The following is a 25,193-nucleotide window of genomic DNA, read 5'->3' on the forward strand; positions in this document are numbered from 1 at the left end:
GGTGGCAGTATCATGTTGTGGGGATGTTTTTCAGTGGCATGGAGACTAGTCAGGATCGAGGGAAAAATGAACAGAGCAAAGTACAGAGATATCCTTGATGAAAACCTGTTCCAGAGCGCTCAGGGCAGACTGGGGCGAAGGTTCACTTTCCAACAGGACAACAACCCTAAGCACACAGCCAAGACAACGCAGGAGTGGCTTTGGGACAAGTCTCTGAATGTCCTTGAGTGGCCCAGCCAGAGCCCGGACTTGAACCCATCTCTGGAAAGACCTGAAAATAGCTGTGCAGCGACGTTCCCCATCCAACCTGACAGAGCTTGAGAGAATCTGCAGAGAAGAATAGGAGAGCTTGGCAAGCTTGTAGCGTCATACCCAAAAAGAGTCGATGCTGTAATCGCTGCCAAATGTGCTTCAACTGAGTAAAGGGTCTGAATACTTATGTAAATGTCATATTTTGTTGTTGTTTTTTTATAAATTTGAAAAAACATCTAAAAACCTGTTTTTGCTTTGTCATTATGATTGATGAGGGAAAAAACTATTTAATCCATTTTAGAATAAGGCTGTAACGTAACAAAATGTGGAAAAAGTCAAGGGGTCTAAATACTTTTCGAATGCACTGTAGGCAGGGGAGCTTTTCCCTGTTGTGACTGGGCAAACTGGGTTGCGTTAATAAGGACAGTGCTGCTTTGAGGAGGGGAATCGTGAACATCTTTGTCACTCCAAGCAGCCATCCATAAATAATTCAGGTGTGGAGTTGAAGTAAGAAGTTTTGATGTCGCTGCATCTCCCCCTCTGCACCTTTATATGACTCACTGTGTTGAGACGCCTGAGGAGGGAGGCTGACAACTGTTGTCCTCCTCCGGCAGGTCAGCTCTCCTCCTCAGGTTACACCATTAAATATTCACCATGTACCTTTGCATAATTTACCTCGTCAACATACTGGGAAAATTACTTGGAGAAGCAGATTGAATGAAGGTGGGAAGGTTATTATGGGAATTATTTACCTTTTCTGAAGAGAGAATGAGAGAATAGCCTCCCATTTTGCCTCACTGGTTATGGTGAAAATGTGGCACAAACCAAATAGGCCCACTTTAGCATCTTTGGTGGCTTCTCTTCAAATGCTACATGGCCAACATTTTTCACCCTGACTCTTTTCAGAGGCCATGGCAATACTGCTGAACTTTTACAGAGTTGGAAATCCATAAAGTGAGGAGGAATGCCATCTGGAAGGTGTATGTAGTATCCCAAGGCAGGACCCTGGCGAGGTCTTCTGCTCTCTACTGATTTTAGATCAATGTTTCGGGAAAAGCTTGATTCTATGGCCTCTTGTCTGTTTAAATAAGAAAGATTATACGTTGTTGCTCTTTTGTGGCCAGTATAATGGCCCCCGTCATGTGATCCGGACTACAATTCCAGAGTGGTTACTGCTGCAGCCCGGGCCGGGCGCACATGGCGGCTCTTCCAACAGATGTTTTTGGTTTGTTTAGCAGTCTCTCTCTCTCTGAGCTGGGAGGCACAGAGCCAGAGAGGTGATCCATGACGCAAGCCTTTCCTTGTTGTTAAATGAACAAAAATGTCCTCTGTGTGGAGAAGCAGCAGGTAGCCTAGCGGTTGAGAGCGTTGGGCCACTAACAGAAAGGTTAATGGTTTGAATCCCCAAGCTGACTAGGTGAAAAATCTGTTGATGTGCACTTGAACACGGATTGCTCCTGTAAGTCGCTCTGGATAAGAGCGTCATGTAAAATGAGAATAAACATGGCTTGGTTGTAAAGATTCTTCTATTATTGTACTATAAACCTTCGGGGAGAGACGGGGTGGAACTTCTAAATGCTACGACACATAGGCCTTGACCAGCCATTCTGCATATTACGCTATCTATCTACGAAGAGAGAATATGCAAAAATGTGTCAACCATTTTGAACAACCATGCAGCATGTACTATCATGTAGATATGATGCACTATAATGTGCTATCGTGTAGATATAATGTACTATCATGTAGATAGTAACCGAAAGGTTGCAAGATCGAATCCCCGAGCTGACAAGGTAAAAATCTCTCGTTCTGCCCCTGAACAAGGCAGTTAACCAACTGCTCCTAGGCCATCATTGAAAATAAGAATTTGTTCTTAACTAACTTGCCTAGTTAAATAAAGGTCAAATAAAAAAAGAACAAAGAAAGATATCATTGGTCATTTAAGCATACTGTAAAGTCAAGTTAATATGGCTCTTTCTATGGGAAGGACTTCAGTTTCCTTGAGGACACTGTTGTAATAACTGATAATAACATTTCTATCACTATTGGGTGAGAAACAATAAACAGAGATTGTCCTACAGGTATATGTTATCCATTTGAAACCAAAGCTCTAGGCTACTTCAAGGTGTTTCTTCAGCCTCATTTCCAGAGGATGCAGAAACATCCTAACATCTTTCTTTAGTCCTCAGCACGCCTGGCAGTAGAACACATGACAGCAGAGCACATGACAGTATAGCACATGACAGCAGAGCACATGACAATCCACTGTCTCTTAGCTTGAAGGAGTTGCACGGACACAACGGATTCAAATTCGGGATTTCCAATCTCAGGAACTGCTCTCTCTCTCCTGCCTCCTTTCTTAAATGGAAGATGAAACCACTGACACTGTTGCTGCACTCCAAATGGCACTCTACTCCTTATGTAGTGCACTACCTTTGACCAGAAGTAGTGCACTATTTAGAGAATAGGGTGCCATTTGGGATACAACCTGAGATAACATGCAGAGGGAGATGAATGATTATCAGCATTGATCATCTGCCATGGCTGCCATTTTATATACACTATATGAGAACATTAAACCAATGACTGCAAGAGAAACATAGACCTCTTTCTATTTTATTCAATGAAAAAAATGAGGTAATGAAATGAGGTAATGTGTCGGTTTTAACAGGGCATGCTGCTGCCCTTCTTTGATGTCCCATTATCTCATGGTAAAGCCAGTGCAGATGGGGGTGGGCTGAGAATGCATTGCTCTCCATGGTCTCCACCCGGATTCACCTGATTACACTCACCTCACTGATCAGACGTGCAATCCTGTGAGTGTGTGTGTGTTTGTGAGTGCATGTTTGCGCGTGCGTGTGTAGGCTACTTGCCTGCGAGCTCTTCCACCACTGATTGTGATTGTAAGAACAGGCTTAGAAGGTTTAGAATCAGGCTGATGTTAGCACCATATGTGTGGAGGGAGACATTCTGATTCAGAATCATTGTAAATGTCAATATCTCTGTCAGAGAGTGGCTGGAAGCTGGAGGGTTTGCTGCTCCATCCATCCCTACCCCCACTCTGTGTGGAGACAGCCAGCACACTCCAATGCTACAGCCTGGCTGCTCTGCTCAGAGTTATGCAACAGAGAGAGACCAGAAAGCTGTAAGGCCTAAAACACACCCTCCCTCCCTTCCCTCTCCTCTATCCTACCCAATCCTCCCCCTCTGCCTGGCAACACCAGCCAGCAGCAGTAGGAGCAAAACTAGCTCAATTGAACTGCATAGAATTAACATAGGCTTCAGTGTGAGCAAACCACAGAAGGCCATCATGACATCATCACTACACTATAAAAGCGAACCACAATTGTGCTGATCCTTTGGACACCATTATTGCATGTTGTAACAATGTAACTGCTAAGTTCTAGGACAGTAGGTCTTTGTGGGGTTTTTTTTAACGACACATGTTCAAATGATTCGGCTTGGAAAGAATAGGATGCATATTAACTGTTTTAAATAGGCCATTTTGCTTCTAATAGTCTGGGATTGTACAGGGACAAAGAACTGATCCCAACGCCTGTAAGGGACAGTAAACAGACATGTATTATAACATGGTCCTTGATGTGCTGTTTGCTACAGTGTAAATGGCAACAGAAGTGTTACAAAGTTGCCAATGGCACAAGACAGTGCCAATTGATAACAGGCCGTTTATAATAATAGGCATGCAAATAAGTCTAATTCTAGCCATCACAATCTAACCTTGCTTGCCATGGTGGAATGCTCATCACAGAAATGTTGTTTTTGTATTGCTTGCACATCAGAACAGTGCTCTCTGTGTAGGACACTTTCTGAGGTTATTCTGCAGAATACAGTACAACTTTGGGTATTGGCTTGGGCATTTGGACACAGATGCAGAGTCTATTTGAACGACCAACTCTGGACCCTGCTACCACTATATGGAGTTTAGGATAATAACATGCATTGTATAATTTAAGTAGCCTGTGCCTCCTGAACCTATGTCATATCTGTGGTGGCATGATTCATCAATGCGCAATGGTCGCTCTTGCACGCAATTCCATCTGCAGCCATGGCTGACTCAATGTTATAACATGATGTGGCCTTACCTCTTCCAGAATGTTGACTGTGTTCCTACAGCTCTGCAAACGGGTCGTGAAGCTGGATGTGGTCGGAGAATTGTAGTCCTCGGTTGTCTCCGAGAGAAACTCGGACACTGATATTTGATCAGGCATCCTTCAGCAGGGAATCGCCCAGAAGAGGATGGCAAGAATTGTTGAGAAAATCCTAAATCATGAAAAAACAACTGCCGAGGAAAATTACGTGACGTCTAACCGTGTGTAACTGGGTGGAAAACTGATAGTTTAGGATACTAACTAGATAGCGAAATTACAAAAATGCGTCTCTTCTCGAATTACTTGTTTGGTTCTCCTATGACTTCACTGCCCCCAAGGGAAACGGGAATGGACACAAATTCTTCCCTTCCTCTCTTCTCCTCTCGCCCGAATCCCTTGCGCAAATAACCAAAACACAATCGCTTAATTACTGTCCTATGCTGCCTTGCTGTAAAATAGAATAGCGGATTCCATCATGTTTTGCTGATGTTCAATACGATACTTTCCCGATAATATTTTCTACAATCAGAAATATTTCTGTGAAATCAATTATAATATGTGCTCTCTGCAATCGCTGAATTTCGTCTCTTTTCTTCTCTTCTCTCCGTTTCTCTTTCGAATGCAACGCTGTCTTGACATTCACAACCACTCTCCCTCCCGCTCTCTCGCTCTCTCTCACCCACCTCTGATGACGGAGACAAACAAGGAAGAACTCTGCGCATGTCTATGATCTCGGACATAATACTCAGAGACAATCCGCAGTAAAAAAAAACTACCTCTATTCGAGGGTGTACTGAAGTCATCGAATAATATGCTATGTGAAAAGGAAAATGTGTCCAATAATTAATATTCTAAGACTCTATTTGGCCTTTGCTATAAACAGTATTGTTTATGATTCTAAATGCCTATCTGCCTATATATATTTACCAGTCAGATATATATTTACAAATACCAATTGACTGTACTACTGTGTTATTCATTTAAAAAAATGGTACTTAATTATAAACATGTAAAATAGTTTATATTAATTGAAGCCTAAAGAAACGCATTAAAACATAACTTTAGCTGATTGAAAAACCTCAATGGTGGCTCGTGTATTTATTATTGGGGAATTGCAGTCTATAAATACTTATCAGATCTATTGAGTTAAGGTACGAGGTCTGAAAAATATTCATCCATAGGTAAAACAGTGATGGTAAATTACATTGAAGTGCGTGCCTGTAGTCGTGGAATGCCTGTAATTGTAGCGGTGCAACATTGAGAAAAAACATTGCTGGTGAATAACAAAAGTGTTCAATCAGATATGATAGGCTCTTGGTCAATTTACACTTACTACTAGAATAAAGCAATAGCACAAAGAAATATGATTGAAGGATTTTAGACACAAGAGAATAGTCTCTGAATATTATGAGGTGATACAATGTTTCAGTATCAACAGAATTTAGAGGGTCTTACCGACTCGGATTCCATAAAGAATCTTTAGATGAGAAATTTGACGGACGGGAAGAGGAGGATCTCATGACTTGACTGTCACCTTATAACCTAAATCAAATAAGAATCACATGAGCAGAGCTCTGTTGCTCTCTAGACATCAGAGATTGTGGTATAGCCGGGGGAAGAATCAAGATAACACAACGTTGTATAAAAAATGCCTATAGGCAACTAATAGTATATTCATAAATAATTTGTACCACACAGGAATAGTACTCTGATGAGAAAGCATTGTTTTGCATACAGTAATACACATATTTTAAATAGGTTCATTTGTTAGCCAACATAAAAGTTCTAATTTCGGACTCATTGAAAATAATATAATGTCCATCTCTAACCCTTTGAAGAGCACTCATATTCCAAAGAAGAACATGGGCTATTACGCCACGCCTCAACTTACCGAAATCGATGCACATCAAATTTGGAATCTGAACAGTGTGAATGTCCTCTTGATTGATGCAGAAGAGAATACTTGCTGGGCGCATCATATCAGGCTCATGTTGAATAGTCAACCAACAGGGGTTCAGTAATGGCTATACTTTTAACTTAAGAGCTGAAAGGAGAGAGTGATGTCCTCTAGCAATGGATCCCGTGAAGATCAGTCACAGTGCGGGCAGGAAGGGAGAAACCCGCCATGTGAGCAGGAAAATAGCCACTTACAATGAGCTGGATCTAATGGTAGGCCTACAGGAACTGAGGAAACCCAGAAGGCACTCAAACAGGAAATGTGGGATCTGGGTAAACAGAAAAAGCCAAGAAGTTTCCTCGCTCCCTCGAGCTGATTTTAACTACAGCTGTTGTACCCAATGATGTATATAAACCCTGAATTGTTGATGCTATGTATTGGCCATTGAGAGGCTTTGAAGGCACTGGTCGGCCATATTTCAGATGGCACTCTCCAGTAGTAACAGTCCTTCATAGGAATGAATGGAATTCTACAGTCTACAATTCTACAATGTTTCAAGGACAAAATTACATGTATATAAGTATTTTGTTGTTGTAGTGGGAACAGTAACATTAGTAATCTCAAAAAAATTAAACTTTAAGAAAAATGTTTTAATATATGTTTTTATTTTTATGTTAAGTTCACACAATACAATTTTAAAATTATGCATTAAGGTGTATATTATAGAATAAATGTGTCAAAAACGAAAGTAGACAGTAATACATGCATTTCTTTTGCTTCCAAAATGTTCAATTTTTTTTATTTTTTAAATATTTTTTTACAACACAGCGCCCCCTATCAGTTATTGGGTGTATATACACTCACCGGCCAGTTTATTGGATACACCACCCCATTCACGGAAATTGAAAAGCTCTTACAGACAGTGAGTCAAGTGGCCGTGTCTTATTATATAAAGCAGGCAGACAGGCTTCGGGACATTCAGTTACTGTTCGATTGAATGTTAGAATAGGCAAAATGAGTGACCTAAATGACTTTGAGTGTGGTATGATCGTAGGTGCCAGCCCTCCTGGGCTTTTCACGCATGACAGTGTCTAGGGTGTCCCAAGAATAGTGCGACAAACAAAAAACATCTAGTCAGCGGCAGTCCTGTGGGCAAAATCAGCTCGTTTATGAGAGAGGTCGAAGGAGAATGGCAAGAATCATGCAAGCTAACAGGCGGGCCACCATCAGACAAATAACGTCGCAGTACAACAGTGGTGTGCAAAACGGCATCTCAGAAGGCACAACTCGAAGATCCTTGTCACGTATGGGCTATTGCAGCACTGGGTTCCACTCCTATCAGCTAAAAACTAGAAGAAGCGGCTCCAGTGGGCACGTAATCACCAACACTGGACAATTGACGAGTGGAAAACATTGCGTGATCTGACGAATCCTGGTACCTGTTGCATCAGGCTGATGGCAGAGTCAGGTTTTGGCGTAAGTAGCATGAGCCCATGGACCCGTCCTGCCTGGTGTCGTACCACCGTCCAATCTGCAGCAACTGCGTGGTGCCATTGCGTCAGCATGGACCAACATTGCCATGGAAAGTTTCCGACTTGTAGAATCCTTTCCACAAATAATTTAGGCTGTTCTGGAGGCAAAGAGGTCCGACCCAATACTAGATGGGTGTACCTAATAAACTGAATGCATAAATCATTGGTCATACCACTGAACAGGGCGAAAGCAAACCTGTTTGTCAAGGTTATTACATTTACATTTGAGTCATTTAGCAGACACTCTTACAGTAGTGAGTGCATACAGGTTCATACAGGTCCACTGTGGGAATCAAACCCACAACCCTGGCATTGCAAGCTCCATGCTCTACCAACTGAGCCATATTATTTTTACATGGTTATTGATGACAACCACAACCCCAATTTTCCTTGTGAAAAATGTTTATATATTTTACAAAAACTAAGAGTTCATTATTGGAAAAAATGTTTGTATAATTTTTTGGGGTTGTTCCAGTAACTGTCCTGTTTTTCACTGTGGTGACTGTCTGGCTGTGCTTTTGTGAGACGCAGAGTAGGTGAGCGGATTATCTCTGCATGTGTATTTCCCACGGTGAAGCATGGATGAGGAGGTGTGACGGTGTGGGGGTGCTTTGCTGGTGACACTGTCAGTTTTTTATTTAGAATTCAAGGCACACTTAATCAGCACGGCTACCACAGCATTCTGCAGCAATACGTCCTCCCATCTGGTTTGCGCTTAGTGGAACAGGACAATGACATGACAATTACCCAACACACCTCCAGGCTGTGTAAGGGCTATTTGACCAAGAAGAAGAGTGATGGAGTGCTGCATCGGATGACCTGTCCCCCGCAATCACCCGACCTCAACCCAATTGAGATGGATTGGGATGAGTTGGACCGCAGAGTGAAGGAAAAGCAGCCACCAAGTGCTCAGCATATGTGTGAACTCAAGACTGTTGGAAAAGCATTCCAGGTGAAGCTGGTTGAGAGAATGCCAAGAGTGTGCAAAGCTGTCATCAAGGCAAAGGGTGGCTACTTTGAAGAATCTAAAACCTAAAACATTTTGATTTGTTTAACACTTTTTTGGTTACTACATGATTTCCAATGTATTATTTCATAGTTATGATGTCTTCACTATTATTCTACAATGTAGAAAATAGTATAAATAATGAAAACTCCTTGAATGAGTAGGTGTGTCCAGCCTTTTGACTGGTACTGTATATAAAGACAATGATGAGAGGTTAACATGATAACAAATCATTATCCGAAAAGTCTTGACTGAAAATTAAGCATAGACTGCATTTGACCGAGCTCTTTATGAATTTATAGCCTGGAATATCATCTCAGAGAGTTAACCTTTTGCAGAGTTGCATTATCTCTGAAATCTTTTTAAATCAACAGCCCAGTGATCCAAGTCCACAAAACATCCATCATAGCCTCTGTCGACCCTGATTCCTTCCATGACTGCCTGTCTGGCCTCGCTTAGACACTATGGCTGTGATGGATGTGTAGGCCTAGGGGTGTGATCCTTTGTCTGTACAATATTGTGGGATCCTTTGTCTGTACAATACTGTGGGAAGAATTTCCTCCATTGAGGCTAGGTTGAAGAAGGGTATATTTTGAACCTAGCATGGAGGACAGTAGATCATTCCATGCTATACTATTCTACTTGAGTTAAAGGTAGACTTAGCAACATGACATAGGTGCAGAAAGTAAACAGCAAAGTGGGTCAATTTCCGCAACAACTAAAAGCATTGAAGCACGAGCCTCAAATTCTCCGCTGTTTTGGTGCGCTGTCTTTTATCTCCCTCATCTCAATATCTGCGGTTCTGCTCTTGGCAAAGTAATTCACAGAGTCTACGTTCAGTTATATTATATTTATTTAAGTTCAGTTCTATTATATTTCATTTATTTCAGTCCAGTCCAGTTATATTTCATTCTAAAGTCAATGGTATCTGGTGACACTGTCTGTGGACTGGGACGGGTCTGTCCCCCTTGTGGTTATTCCGACCAGAAGGCTAACCGTCCTGCGGGTGAGTCTCAATAAAGTTCTATAACTTCAAACTCCTTTGCAGGAAGAATCGTCAGAGCTCGTGTTTCACACAACGGTTCGTTTATACCGCAGTCAATCATGTAAGGAGGGGAGACATGTTATTATTTTTGTGGGAATAATAAATACAAAGTGGCATTTAATCTGTGGTTGTTAATCTCCCAACAGCTGTTTAAAAAAATCTTAGCTACAAACTTCGCGTGGGAGAAGAACGTGAGCGACTGCCAACTGTGTGATTGAATGGCTGAGGGCTCAGTCACAGGTAAAGTAGTTTAGCTAGCAGTTAGCTAACTGTCTAGCTAACTAGATTGCTCACTTCAGTTTTAACTAGAGTGGATAATCATTTAAGTATCTCTCATGCTATTTAGCCCAATCATAGCAAATGGAAATTCAAAGTGAAATTACAGGGTTTGTGTTGAGCTGCCAAATTGCACTCAGCTAACGTTAGCAAGCTAGCTGGCAGTGTCACATCTCTCACTCACTCAGTAACCCAACATAGCAGGCGTAGAAAGACGCAAGAGCGACGTTTCAGTGGAAACGTAAGTTAGGTTGACATACTATATTCCTCAACCAGAAATTTCTGCTTTGTGCTAAGGGGGCTCACTCAGTTCAAACGGGTCACATCTGCAAAGTCTCCTTTTAGTGTGTTGCATTATGGGGATAACAACTGTCCTACATGTCGACTGCATGAACTTTACAACCATGTGATCAAAGGCCTATAATTAGTGTTTTTGTTTGACCCAGGCGAACGGGACCTTAAGACATGTCTGAAACTGGAAGCAACTTTTCCGAGATTCAGATGTGTACAAATGAATATGATATGAGTCTCTTCTCACCAATTGATAGAATTCTAAGCCCAAAGACGCAACATCGCGATACTTCCGGAACGCTTGCGAAACAGATCAAGCAGGCAAGGCCAGGGTTTGAGAAGTTAAATTCCTCCATAGTAGTTAATTTTGTCGAAATGTGAAGGCACAACCTAGATTCGAGCCAATGTCTGAAGTAGTTGAACATATTATTACTCCAACCTCAGTGACAATCTGACACGTTTTCATTTTTGTTAAAAACAATATATTCAGGTGAGGTTTAATGGCAGTTTGCATCCAATATGTTACATTACTACCACAACTGAACTATAGTATAGATCCATTACACTTTGTGATAGAAATGTGAAACTGAAAAAAGTAATATTTTAATTGCCATGCCAACTAACACTATACTCATTAAAACCCACCTCCTTATTCCAGTTCTTTAACCCTATCTGATCCTACCCCAGGCCAACAGCTTGAGAGGATGGGACACTACCACTCAACACACCATGTAACTCTTCTGAAGTCATCTTGCACCCCCAAGTACTTTTATGCAGCTGACAACACATCTATTTTCTGTGATTTACCTTCCATTTCTGCAGAGCAGTTGATAAACATTGCTATGAACACTAAGAAGCAAACCTTACTGAAGCATATCATTCATTGACGTATCCCTCTATGCTGGCACAGATCTACTATTCACAAGGATCCTCTCAGAATCTCACCCTTGACCTATCTACTTTATTCACTGTTTTAGCATACAGCACCTTCTGCACTACTCTGACTCTAGCCACCTCAAACTGCCTCTCTCGCACCATACACTTCCGATCCCCAGCAACATGGACACCCCTAAAGTTGAAGCACACAACTTTATCCACCGAAACTACCCATGCCCACTTCCCACATCTTGGAATCTCCCTCCACATACAGTTGCGACATGACCATAAACGTTTAACCTGAAACAGCGCATTCGCCACAAATGCTCTAACAGGTTAACTGATACATCCTAACATGACCTTGTCAGGTTAAGACTGACTCAAAAGGACTAACAGGGGCTTCTCTGTTTCACCATGCTCACCACCTGGTCTGCATCGCACCAAACAACGGGTGTCACAGACACCAGGAATCTTCCAACTGCTCCTTAACGCTACCAAAGAAATCACTCCTTTCAATGGTGCCCTGTTCCTAATGAGCAAAGCGAGAAACAGATCTTGGCCCAGGTTGCGTCGCATGGAGCGCCTGCTCCCTCTGATCTGAAGAAACACAAACAAACATAAGTGCACATCGGGTAACCTTCACCGACTCAACAGCACCCACCAACTTTTCCACCCAACCTGAAAACAACTATGGATTAGCCAAAAGGCCTGGTTCCACCCTCTTCAAAAAATCTCACTCCCTCTGGACCAAATGTGTCTTATCATAACCGTCCATCAATGCATTGCTCGGGCTCTGAGCTCTTCACAACACCTTCTACCCCTTCCATTTCACCTCCAGAACTCAAACTGGAGTCCGGCTCACTCTATTTGAACTTGACATCAACCCTCCTCGACATACCCTCTCCCTTGTTATTGCTAGCTCCAACAGATTCAAACCCATCCTCTGCCTCCCTCAGTATTTTCAACCTCCCCTCTTTCCCTCATTCTCCTCCCTTAACTAATTACCTGACTATTTCTGAAAATATTCAACTTTTCCAAGCCCAAATCTATTTTTAGCCTCCTCGAGAAACATGCTAAGCCCTGTACTGCCTCCACTTCAGACACACTACTCGTCTGTCACTACTTTATATTGAAGGAATGCCTTTGATTTGACGGCAGGCACATGCGCGAGACGACCGTTAGACCAGATCACGTGTTTCTATGCAGAAGTTTAGCGAGCCAACATCGCCATGACATTGCCTGCTCGTGTGATCGGGGACTTCTATTGTAGAAGCACTTTCTGCTTACCGTCATACTGTACTGTCTTTGGTACAATCTACACACACAGCCTATTTTTAGTGTGTGATATGGGGGTTGGAGACATGTTTATTTCGACATAACAAACTTTTATAAACAATGGCACACTGCCATGCTGCACTGAGCCTTGCTGTTGGAAAACCAAATCCGTGTCAGACTTTCAGCTGTCGCAGATGCACGTCCCCCGACTTCACACTTCGACTTTTGTCTGCAGTTGGTTGCTTCAGCCGTACCACAAAGCCCAGTGACTCACTTGCAATGCAGGCAGGCCCTTGATATGGTTTTGACTAGATGGGATGCAGTGTTTGTCAGATTTGACTTTTTGTAGCAGGTTAGGAGAATTTGGTTAGGAAAACAGTTAGAATTATGGTTACCTAAAATGCTAAATCATTTTTTGACGATAATTTGACAAAGGCTGAATCCCTTCTAGCCCTTGAGATCCCAAGGCATTAAAGGTAGACTCAGCGACATGACATGGATGAAGAAAGTAAACCGAATAGTGGGTCAATTTCAACAACTAAGAGCATTGAAGTGCGTGGCCCAACTTCTCCACTGTTTCGGTGCCCTGGCTACCACGCTGTGAAGTGAACCTGTGCATTTACAGTGTGTGAGTGAAGTCTTGCATCGCGCTCATCCCAATATCTCCGGTGATGCTCATGGCAATGTCATTTCGCTGAGTATACCATTAACAAGGCATTCTTCCTTATCCCAAGGATTCTCAGCTACAACAAGGATTGTCTATTGGACCATTTCGAGCCAATGAGAGGGCAGATATGTGTGTGTGAACAACAGGCCATAGAGCTAGATAGGACTCATCTCCACCATTGTAGCGTGGGCTGTGCCAATGATCTCCATTTTAAAGTAGTACATGGTCTTCATTGGCTGATTACTCCCAACTCATAGGAATCGCCACCCAGTTGACTACTTTAAAGTGGTGGAAGCCCCCAGTGGAATTGTCCATGCTAAAACGGATTATATCCATGATAAGTCCTTAATCCTTCTCTATGACAACAGCCACAACTCCGATATACACTGAGTGTACAAAACATTAGAACACCTTTGAAATATTGAGGTGCACCCCTCCCTTTTGCCCTCAGCCTCAATTCAATTCCAATGCTTCCCACAGTTGTCAAGTGGGCTGGATGTTCATTGGGTGGTGGACCGTTCTTGATACACAGGAAGGTGGTTGAGCAGCGTTGTAGTCCTTGTCACAAACCCATGCACCTGGCACCTACTATCATACCCTGTTCAAAGGCACTTAAGTCTTTTGTCTTGCCCATTCACCCTCTGAATGGCACACATACACAATCCATCTCAATTGTCTCAAGGCTTAAAAATCCTTATTTAACTTGTCTCCTCCCCTTCATATACACTGATTGAAGTGGATTTAACAGGTGGCATCAATAAGGGATCATAGCATTCACCTGGTCAGTCTGTCATGGAAAGAGCAGGTTCCTAATGTTTTGTACACTCGGTGTAAAGTCTTTATTTTAGAATTTTTTTGCCGAAATGCCATGTGCGTCCACTTACAGGACCAGTCAAAATTTTGGACACCTACTCATTTCAGGGTTTTTCTTTTCTTTTTACTATTTTCTACATTGTAGAATAATAGTGAAGACATCAAAACTATTAAATAACACATGGAATCATGTAGTAATGAAAAAAGTGTTAATCAAAATATATTTGAGATTCTTCAAAGAAGCCACCCTTTGCCTTGATTACAGCTTTGCACACTCTATTTAGCGTCTATAAATGGCCTAGGCCGGCCCTAGCCTTTCGCTCCCTCTTGACGGGGTAGATAAAATGTTTAGGTAGCTTGTGCCCAGAGTTCAGATATAGAGTTCCTATAAATAATAATACAGTGGGGCAAAAAAGTATTTAGTCAGCCACCAATTGTGCAAGTTCTCCCACTTAAAAAGATGAGAGAGGACCGTAATTTTCATCATAGGTACACTTCAACAATGACAGACAAAATGAGAAAAAAAAATACAGAATCACATTGTATGATTTTTAATGAATTTATTTGCAAATTATGGTGGAAAATAAGTATTTGGTCAATAACAAAAGTTTATCTCAATACTTTGTTATATACCCTTTGTTGGCTATGACGGAGGTCAAACGTTTTCTGTAAGTCTTCACAAGGTTTTCACACACTGTTGCTGGTATTTTGGCCCATTCCTCCATGCAGATCTCCTCTAGAGCAGTGATATTTTGGGGCTGTTGCTGGGCAACACAGACTTTCAACTCCCTCCAAAGATTTTCTAATGGGTTGAGATCTGGAGGCTGGCTAGGCCACTCCAGGACCTTGAAATGCTTCTTACGAAGCCACTCCTTCATTGCCCGGGCGGTGTGTTTGGGACCATTGTCATGCTGAAAGACCCAGCCACGTTTCATCTTCAATGCCCTTGCTGATGGAAGGAGGTTTTCACTCAATATCTCACGATACATGGCCCCATTCCTTCTTTCCTTTACATGGATCAGTTGTCCTGGTCCCTTTGCAGAAAAACAGCCCCAAAGCATGATGTTTCCACCCCCATGCTTCACAGTAGGTATGGTGTTCTTTGGATGCAACTCAGCATTCTTTGTCTTCCAAACACGATGAGTTGAGTTTTTACCAAAAAGTTATATTTTGGTTTCATCTAACCATATGACATTCTCCCAATCTTCTTCTGGATCATCCAAATGCTCTCTAGCAAACTTCAGACGGGCCTGGACATGTACTGTACTTAAGCAGGGGGACACGTCTGGCACTGCAGGATTTGAGTCCCTGGCGGCGTAGTGTGTTACTGATGGTAGGCTTTGTTACTTTGGTCCCAGCTCTCTGCAGGTCATTCACTAGGTCCCCCTGTGTAGTTCTGGGATTTTTGCTCACCGTTCTTGTGATCATTTTGACCCCACGGGGTGAGATCATGCGTGGAGCCCCAGATCGAGGGAGATTATCAGTGGTCTTGTATGTCTTCCATTTCCTAATAATTGCTCCCACAGTTGATTTCTTCAAACCAAGCTGTTTACCTATTGCAGATACAGTCTTCCCAGCCTGGTGCAGGTCTACAATTTTGTTTCTGGTGTCCTTTGACAGCTCTTTGGTCTTGGCCATAGTGGAGTTTGGAATCTGACTGTTTGAGGTTGTGGACAGGTGTCTTTTATACTGATAAGAAGTTCAAACAGGTGCCATTAATACAGGTAACGAGTGGAGGACAGAGGAGCCTCTTAAAGAAGAAGTTACAGGCCTGTGAGAGCCAGAAATCTTGCTTGTTTGTAGGTGACCAAATACTTATTTTCCACCATAATTTGCAAATAAATTCATTAAAAATCCTACAATGTGATTTTCAGGATTTTTTTTTCTCTCATTTTGTCTGTCATAGTTGAAGTGTACCTATGATGAAAATTACAGGCCTCTCATCTTTTTAAGTGGGAGAACTTGCACAATTGGTGGCTGACTAAATACTTTTTTGCCCCACTGTATATATCGCTTATACCCTGCTCCCTTCCCTACTCTGCCAGTGTGGCCCATTTCATATACAGTCATTGCTGTGACCACATTATGTGAGCTGCATGTTCATTGAACTTTAGCCTGAGAAGCTGACTAGCTACATAACTTAGGCTAGTACTGGTTGACTCATGCGCTAACCAGCTACCCAATTTTTATTTTAGTTTTAACAATCGCTCTGGCCTTGCTCGTCTAAAGTCAGCCAGTGAGCGTCTCAAACAAATAGCCAACGTTGTTGCTTAATTCTCTGTAATGATAGTTGAGGCCAACTTAGCTAGATGACGTGCTCTCGTGTCAAAGTCCAGGCCGTTCTGAAGAGAATATCTGTCATACTCAGAGCTGTCATACTCATAGCCTTGGCACGTGACTCCCAAGTCAACATTGTTGAACGTCTTGTCTTTGGAGTCACTTGTCAAGCCTGTCTTGCCTGCGTCTACACTGTAGTTATGATGCGGCGTCACAACTTTCATGCCAAGCCACTCACTAACAAGTAGGCTTTTTTTTCTTTTTTTATGCATAGACTCTCTGGATTTGAATCCAGATGAGACTTCAGCACGACAAAAATGTAACCAGCAGCAATCCAGGAGGGGTCGGAACAGAGAGGGCCACAACCGTAACTGGAGTGGTTCTAATAATTACGGCCCAGCACCGCAGCAACAGCAGCAAGGCCATTTTCACCATGGGGTCAAACAATCTCATGTCCATGACAATTCAACGGTCCCTGTAAATTTCCATCCTCCTCCCTACCACCAAGAGGATGTATCAAGGGGTCGAGGAAGAGGAGGAAGAGGGGCTATCGGAGGTGGAGGGGGCCGGGGCTCAAGGGGCCAGCCTCCAAGGTGGAACAGGCCTGGGGTCGACACAGGCCCCCCTGGCTTACCTAGGGGCCACCATGGACTGGGTGGTGGTGGTGGCTACAGGCCTGGAACACCCCCCATAGACGGGCCTAGCTGGCGTCGAGGAGACCCTGGTGGCCGGAGTGTAGAGGTGGGGCCTGCCCACGAAGACCACCAGGACACCCGCCCTGAAAAACCCAGACGGTTCAGCCAGGAGCCGCGGAGAGAAGAGAGAGGTGCGAGGAGTGCGAAAGGACCTCCTCACTCTCTGGAAAAGCAGGAGAACCACGACAGCCACGCTACAGGAGGAGGAGGCTGGGACCCTGCTGAGCCCAGAGAAGAAACCCCACCATCAGAAATGGGGTCCAGAAGCCGAAAAGGAGGGAGAGCCGAAGAAAGGAACCCCCACGTCTACGCTCAACAGAAATTCCCTGAGCCCAAGCGACGCCAGGGGCCTATCAAAGAATATCCCCAGGAGAAGGACCATGAGAGGGGAGCCAGAGACATCCCCTCTGGCCATCGTGATAAACTGGGCTCTGGCACTGAAGAGGAGCCCAGCTGGAGGAGTCAGGGGAGAGGCCAGGTGAGACGCACCCCCCTACAGGACAGAGGCCAGAGGAGAACACTCAACTCAGACCACAGGCCTGGACAGAAGAGGTGGGACAACGTGCCCAACAAGAGCAAGGAGACTCAGACAGGTGAGAGGGCGAAGTTTCACAGTTTTTCAAAAAGTCCCAGAGTAAAAAAAAAAAACTACCAAGAAAATGTGAATGAGTTTGTTCTGAAAGTAGTTATGTTAGTTGTGTGTTCCAAATGGCACCCTATTCCCTACACAGTGCACTACTTTGGGCCCTGGTCCAAAAGAGTGCACTATATAGGGAATAGGATCCATTTGAGAAGAAGTCATGCTTTTGGTCTCGTCTCTCTCCTCCATATCTGTCCAGGTTGCCTGATCGAGCAGCTGTCTGAGGAGAAGTATGAGTGCATGGTGTGCTGTGAGGTGATCAGAGTCATGGCTCCAGTCTGGAGCTGCCACAGCTGCTTCCACGTCTTCCATCTCAACTGCATCAAGAAGTGGGCCCGCTCCCCAGCCTCCCAGGCAGACGGTAGGCCTAACAGTCCCTCCAGCTCTTCATTTATTCATGACTTTCAACACAATAGTCTTCCATAGATGGGCACAATGCTTCCCCCACACAGACAATACAGGAATGCAAATTCTGCTCGACAGATGGTACTGCTGTACATGGATGATGCTACAATATCACTGTAGCAAAAATATGGCCCCAGTGACCTTATCTTAAATATTTAAAAGAATGTATTACAAAAATTAACTAGGTAAGTCGATTAAGAACAAATTCTTATTTACAGTGACGGCCTACAAGAAGGCCTCCTGCGGGGACGGGGATTAAAAATATAGGACAAGACACACCACAACACTACATAAAGAGAGAACGAAGACGACACAGCATGGGTGACGCAGTGGTCTAAGGCACGACATCTGTGCTAGAGGCGTCACTACAGACCCTGGTTCGATTCCAGGCTGTATCACAACCGGCTGTGATTGGGAGTCCCATAGGGCGGCGCACAATTGGCCCAGCGCTGTCCGGGTTGGGGTTTGGCCGGAGTAGGCCGTCATTGTATATAAGAATTTATTCTTTACTGACTTACCTAGTTAAATAAAAAACATATGACAACACTGCATGGTAGCAAAGCATGACAACAGCATGGCAGCAGCACGAAACATGGTACAAACATTGTTGGGCACAGACAACAGCACAAAGGGCAAGAAGGTAGAGACAATGCATCATGCAAAGCTGCCACAACTGTCAATAAGAGTGTCCATGATTGAGTCTTTGAATGGAGATGAAACTGTCCAGTTTGAGTGTTTGTTGCAGCTCGTTCCAGTCGCTTGCTGCAGAAAACTGAAAAGAGGAGCGACCCAGGGATGTGTGCGCTTTGTGGACCTTTAACAGAATGTGACTGGCAGAACAGGTGTTGTATGTGGAGGATGAGGGCTGCAGTAGGTATCTCAGATAGGGGGAGTGATGCTTAAGAGGGTTTTATAAATAAGCATCAACTAGTGGGTCTTGCGAGAGTATACATAGATGGCCAGTTTACAGAGGAGTGTATATAGTGCAGTGACGTGTCCTATAATGAGCATTGGTGGCAAGTGTGATGGCTGAATAGGAAAGAACTGCTCGAGAGCACTCTTTCCTGCCGATCGTCTCCGTGATCTAGCATGGGTGGGTCGGTCATCTGAATCAGGGTTAGTTTGGCAGCTGGGGTGAAAGAGGAGTGATTACAGTAGAGGAAACCAAGTCTGGATTTAACCTTAGCCTGCAGCTTTGATATTTGCTGAGCAAAGGACAGTGTACTGTCTAGACATACTCCCAAGTACTTATATGAGGTGACTACCTCAAGCTCTAAACCCTCAGATGTAGTAATCACACATGTGGGGAGAGGGGCATTCTTCTTACCAAACCACATGACCTTTGTTTTGGAGGTGTTCAGAACTAGGTTAAGGGTAGAGAAAGCTTGTTGGACACTAAGAAAGCTTTGTTATTGAGAATTTAACACAAAATTAGGGGAGGGGCCAGCTGTGTGTAAGACTATCATCTGCAGATAAATGGATGAGAGAGCTTCTTACTGCCTGAGTTATGTTGTTGCTGAAAATTGAGAAGAGCGTGGGGCATAGGATCAAGCCTTGGAGTACTCCCTTGGTGACATGCAGTGTCAGCTAATGTGCAGAGATTTTACTACTGTACTAGAAATCTAATAAACGTTTACTGGTCGGTTACACTGATTTGCAGGCATTCTAGCAGGTGCAGCAAAATGCTTATGTTAGTAGTGCCAACAGTGCAGTAGAATGTCTCGCAAATAATACAAAATCTAAACGAGAAATCACAGAACAAGTCCAATTACCAATAAAGAGTAGATATTAGTGTGAGCATGTGTAAGAATCCAGAATATAAAAACATGGTGTGTTTAGACAGTATATCATTTGGAAGGAAGATGGTATGTACAGCAGTAGGTATATTAGGATGAGCTATGTTGAGAATACAGTATATACATGCATGATGAGTAAACAAAAGTATATAAAACAGAATGAGGTGACCAGCATTCAATGACTCTAAATACATGGGGAATTAATCTCAAGGTTCGGGGCAGAGTACCGGACTGTTAGCTGTCTAGTGATGGCTGTTCAACGGTCTGATGGCCTGGAGATAGAAGCTGTTTTTCAGTCTCGTGGAGCTTGGACGATAAACCGAAAGTTAACACGATCACTTATCGCAGGCATTTTGCTGAGAACGTTCATTATGATAAGTAGCCTATACCAGAGAAATGTGAAGCTTCAAATGAAATACATTTGCTAATATGGGTGATTGTTAATGGGCCAATTGATTGCTGCAACCATCAAATTAGTAGGTTTACTACCCCTTTGGTATTTGGCACATGTGACAAATAACATTTCATTTATTTTTAATTTGACCTTTTTATTTAACTAGGCAAGTCAGTTAAGAACCGATTCTTATTTTCAATGACGGCCTAGGAACAGTGGGTTAACTGCCTTGTTCAGGGGCAGAAAGACAGATTTTTACCTTGTCAACTTGGGGATTCGTTCTTTCAACCTTTTCAGTTACTAGTCCAACCATCTAACCACTAGGCTACCTGCCGCCCCAGGAAAGGGAAGGGGGATACCTAGTTAGTTGTACAACTGAATACCTTCAACTGATATGTGTCTTCTGCATTTAACCCAACCCCTCTGAATCAGAGAGGTGCGGGGGGCTGCCAGGATAGATGATAGCAGTGTGTGAACAGACTGTGGCTCGGGTGGCGGAGGTCCTTTACAACTTAGAGTACAACCTTACAATCTAAGAATAATTGTACAATATTGTGACTCACCATTTAGCTAATGAAGTGCTTTGTAAATTGGTCTATGTGATATGCAAACTTTGCTCTCACTTGCAGAAACAAATGATGGGTGGCGGTGTCCGGCCTGTCAGAATGTTGTCTTCCAACCCCCGAACGTCTACAAGTGCTTCTGTGGTAAGGGATTAGCTAATAGCCCATTTTAGCCATTATTCCTACCCTGTCGTGCATCCCTAGTCTTTCGCTCTCTTTGAGATGCTTTGTGTATTAGAGCTAATTATTAATCTCAATGACACTAACCTGGTAAAGTAAAGGTCACATAAACAAGTAGTAGGAATCAATGTCCTGATTTCTGGAGTTAATTCCCTGTACTGTTTAATTATTCTGCCATGATTGACAGGCAAAGCAACCAACCCAGAGTTCCAGCGTAGTGAGATCCCACACAGCTGTGGAGACATGTGTGGGAAGAAGAGGAGCGGAGCAGACTGCAAGCACCCCTGTAACATGTGAGCCACAACCCAACACATGCATAACCCACCACCACATAACAATCTGCTGTTCTACAACATGAAGTGGTTGTCTTGATTGTGTCCCCTGTGGTTGTTGCACTTTCAAGCCCTGGACACAATTTTGGTTGCATATGCTCCTAAATATTTTTGCTTGGGTGCGCCTAGAAAACAAATCACCCAGATAATTGTTGTAATGTCCTAGAGCGCATATTTGTTAGCATCATGGTTCTACCATTTCTACAGCGGAAACGTTTCTAGCCCAAATAGATCAAAAGATATTACCCTTTTTCCCGGCGCAATGTTATTTTTCTTCCTATGGCGGTTTGGTGGGCTGCATTTTACGTTCAAAAACCATGTCGCGGGACATTGTAAAACAACTCTGTGGCTGTTTACACCTTGTTCAGTCATGTTACCTCATTAGCTAGCTAGCAACCTGGTAACTTTACTAGTAGGCTATATCGGAACATTTGGGGGGCACAGAAACAAATCTTAAGAAGATCAATGATTATACTAATGAATGTCTCCTTCATGTCATCACTCACAAACTTTATGTTCTTAAGAAAGTGTACAATTGTCACTAATGCGTCTCGATAGGAAAATGGTGATTTTACACAATGTAGAAACCTAATATTCCACAAATGACTGCAATTTCAATGACATGTATTAAGCTTTTCATAATAAACAAATGTAATTACAGGGTTACTTAATAGTTTTAGGGCACAAAATGTGCATCAGAAGTGCACTATCTAGAATTTATAGACCCAATAGACGATCTCAATTGTTACAATTTGTTATTCTTCAATAACACAAACTCCAAAGTTAATCAGTGGGAGGAAAATGGCTTTTATTCAAAGAGGACAAATCATACGGGGAGGTAGATGGTCATTCTCCCCTGTCCTCAGGGATGCTATCAAGTGATTCTCTCCCCAGAATAAAGGGACAGTATGTAGTTTCATAACCCAGCCCTAGCCTGTGGTTGACCAATTAGAATTCCTTGCAATAAAACTAGCCACTGGCCAAATAATAAATAATGGCCAAAGTATCCTATCCTACACTCCCCCCTAGACCATTTAAAAATATATATACTTAATGTCTTTTTAGAAAACATGAAAAAATAGGCAGTATAAAAAAACATTAGTAGTAAGCATGAAGTCATTCACATTAATCACCTTGCATTTCTATAAAACACAAAGGGTACATTATTTCTTATTGTAACAGCAAGTACAGACTTCAAACAAAATGAAAGAAAATAGGTATTAACGGGGATAATGATGATGTCCCGATTCCTACCACATCCTGTATTAGGAGGAAACTCACACAAAAAAGACAATATTCAATTGTACTATTGACAAGGTAATCATTCATCAAGTCCTTTAAGTGACAAGCTCTTCCACACTGGTATCAGACCCACATGGATAACTATTAAATATTATGTTCTGCCGGTCGTGAGGAATTCTTCTTCCGTTCCACTGGCTGCACTTCACCGGTGATCTTGTATCATTTCAGGTACAGTCCTTGAACCGAAGACACTAGATTCTTATCTGTAATGAAGGAAACAAAAAGTGAAGTAACATGTCCTGTTTTCCAGAAAAATGTATATTTCACATAGATTTCCCTAAGTAAGCATGTCCCAATTTTCAAGAAAATGTTGGACATTTCACCAAGATATCCCTAATATGATTACTGCGGTGTACAACACAGAAGCTTATCAGTTTCTGATCATTTTACTATGCTTCTTCACCCGGGATTGGCCCCAGATTGCTTATCAAGCAGTTCTTTATTCTCCAGGCTCCGCTTTGTCATCAAAATGGACAACCTTGCAATGAGTAAAGTGTATCTGCCGTGATTTTCCCTGGACTGTTACTGCTGACCTCGCTTATCAAAACTTGATAAGGACCTTCCCATTTTGGCACTAATGTATCTCTTACATATTGTTTTTACCATCACTCACTGTCCTGGCACTACATCATGTCCCCCCTTGGTAGTTATTCCCCACGCCTCTTTTACTTGTCTTTCTGCTTCCCCTACTGCTTTAGAGTTATATGCAATAGTTAAGCATTGTCACTCCATAAAGGGAACGCCTGCTTTTCTCAAATCTAACGTGCCTGGTAGTGACATGGGTCCATTGTATTAACTACCCATGCCCAAGCCTGCCTCTCACACCCACCTCCACACTGCTTGAACCGTCTGTGTATAAGATGAAACTCATGGTTTTCCAACTCAATAAACCCATCGGAGAGCTGATCCAAAACCGTCTCTTCTTAACAGTCGTGTCCAAGTAATGTGGTATCTGTAGGATGCATCAGAGTAACTGGATTACATGGTGCCTTTTCAGCTATACCCATGTCCCATAGTTCTTTAATCACTACTTTATTAGCATCCATAACTTCCTTGCTAATGGGGATATTGTTTTGTGGAAGGTGGGGTAACACCTGTCCAGCACAGTGGTTCCGTATCCAGAGTTCCACACTCATTTTTCTTCATAGTCCAAATAGCATGGTTCTGAACTGTAGAGCCCTGCAGTTGTCTAATTTGCCACGTCACCTTCCCTTCAGAAATGTTCAATGTGGAGTCAAGTTGCATAATAAAGTCAAGGCCTAACAGGTTGTTCAAATGACCCCTGCATCAATCTTCATTGGCCCAATAGAAATTGATAATTGTTTGGTCTGTTTCATATGTCGTCGTCCACTCCTGTTGCTCTCATCTTGTTGCCCGTGTACTGAGAACATATGTTTTGCATAAGATATGTGCAATACAGTGACTTCAGCACCCGAATCTTCAAAATAATCTACTGCAACGTTGTTAACCATCATGTTCACATATATTCCATCCGATTTCATATGTACAGCAGATGGGACCTAAGAGGGAGTCCATTAGTTTACCTCCACAGCATCCAGCAAACTCTGCTGCTGAGACGGAGAGAGCTTCTTAAATTTCTGCATCAACATTGTGTCATTGGGGCTGTTGTCTTGATTCCATTTTCCTTTAGACGGACCCTGCTTCTCCTGGCCACTTCTCATAAATTCACTTTTCCTTTTCTGACATTTTCGTTGCCAGTGATCAGAAAACCTGCAATAATGACACACCAGGATTCTCTTCTGCTGATTGAATGTTGTTGGTTTCACTCGGAACCTGTACAAATCTAACATCCGGTTTAGCCTGTCGATGACGTCGCCGTAGTTCTCTCCCAGTCATTAGTTGTGGAAACAAAAGTTTTTTTGCATGGATTGCATCAGCTGATGAGTGATTACACTCAATTCTTCCAAAAAATGGGTCATTTTCATCTTCCATGTCAGGTAACCCACTGTGTCACACCACGTCTGCTCTAAACTTTTCTTCAAATTCAACAAACGGTTATTTCATTTTTTTGAACACATTTGTTTTTCTCTCCCCACTTGGTGGTTGCATTGGTCAGACCTTTAAGGAAAACATGTATGACTCTCCATCCATCGGCCACATCTTGCTCTTCACCACCCACAGCTCTATAAACCTTTTCTTCAAGTACACCATGTTCACGGATGTTCAAAACAAAGGCTAGTAACTGTAACCCATCATAAGGATGTAGATTGGAGTTTCTTAATGCTTCAAATGGTCCCACGTTTTCATATCCACTTCTCCGTGATGTTCCAAAGTATTTGACCGTTCATCCAACTGTTTTGGAGATGCTGATTTATGTGTGAATGCTGTCACCGGAGGTTTGTCTTTACTACCTTTTTACAGCCTGTGTTCTGGATGGCCTAAGACATCGTTCGTCACCGCTGTCTGTATCTGTTGACCCAAAGCCAGGCAGTGCTGACCAGATGCTTGAAACCCGATCATCCTTGCGCAACTCAGCCTAAGGGTGGATTGAAGAAATAAATGGTCCTCCACATGTTGGAGCCAAGTCTGTTTTTACGACCCTTGCCTGT

At 42.9% G+C, this 25,193-nt stretch overlaps 2 protein-coding genes across 5 annotated transcripts in view; one reads left to right on the forward strand and one right to left on the reverse strand.

Moving 5' to 3' along the window:
• The window catches only part of LOC112227945 (arf-GAP with SH3 domain, ANK repeat and PH domain-containing protein 1), a 72,339-nt gene extending 65,866 nt beyond the window's left edge, over positions 1 to 6,473 (reverse strand). The window contains 3 exon segments of the mRNA XM_042308554.1: positions 4,356 to 4,482; positions 5,817 to 5,903; positions 6,253 to 6,473. Coding sequence (XP_042164488.1) covers positions 4,356 to 4,482; positions 5,817 to 5,881 — 192 coding nt within the window. The 5' untranslated portion in view covers positions 5,882 to 5,903; positions 6,253 to 6,473.
• A 3,334-nt stretch (positions 6,474 to 9,807) lies between these two features.
• Positions 9,808 to 25,193, forward strand: part of nfx1 (nuclear transcription factor, X-box binding 1) — a 30,153-nt gene continuing 14,767 nt past the window's right edge. For 2 of the 4 annotated variants that reach the window (XM_024392969.1, XM_024392972.1), the window contains exons 1-5: positions 9,884 to 10,081; positions 16,591 to 17,604; positions 17,851 to 18,012; positions 20,876 to 20,953; positions 21,177 to 21,282. In XM_024392969.1, the coding sequence (XP_024248737.1) occupies positions 10,060 to 10,081; positions 16,591 to 17,604; positions 17,851 to 18,012; positions 20,876 to 20,953; positions 21,177 to 21,282 (1,382 nt within the window). In that variant the 5' untranslated portion in view covers positions 9,884 to 10,059. Of the gene's footprint in view, positions 10,082 to 16,590; positions 17,605 to 17,850; positions 18,013 to 20,875; positions 20,954 to 21,176; positions 21,283 to 25,193 lie in introns of all 4 variants that reach the window. The other 2 variants (XM_024392971.1, XM_024392970.1) reach the window with 2 other exon arrangements.

This window comes from Oncorhynchus tshawytscha, linkage group LG29, assembly GCF_018296145.1.
Source record: "Oncorhynchus tshawytscha isolate Ot180627B linkage group LG29, Otsh_v2.0, whole genome shotgun sequence".
Lineage (NCBI taxonomy): Eukaryota > Metazoa > Chordata > Actinopteri > Salmoniformes > Salmonidae > Oncorhynchus > Oncorhynchus tshawytscha.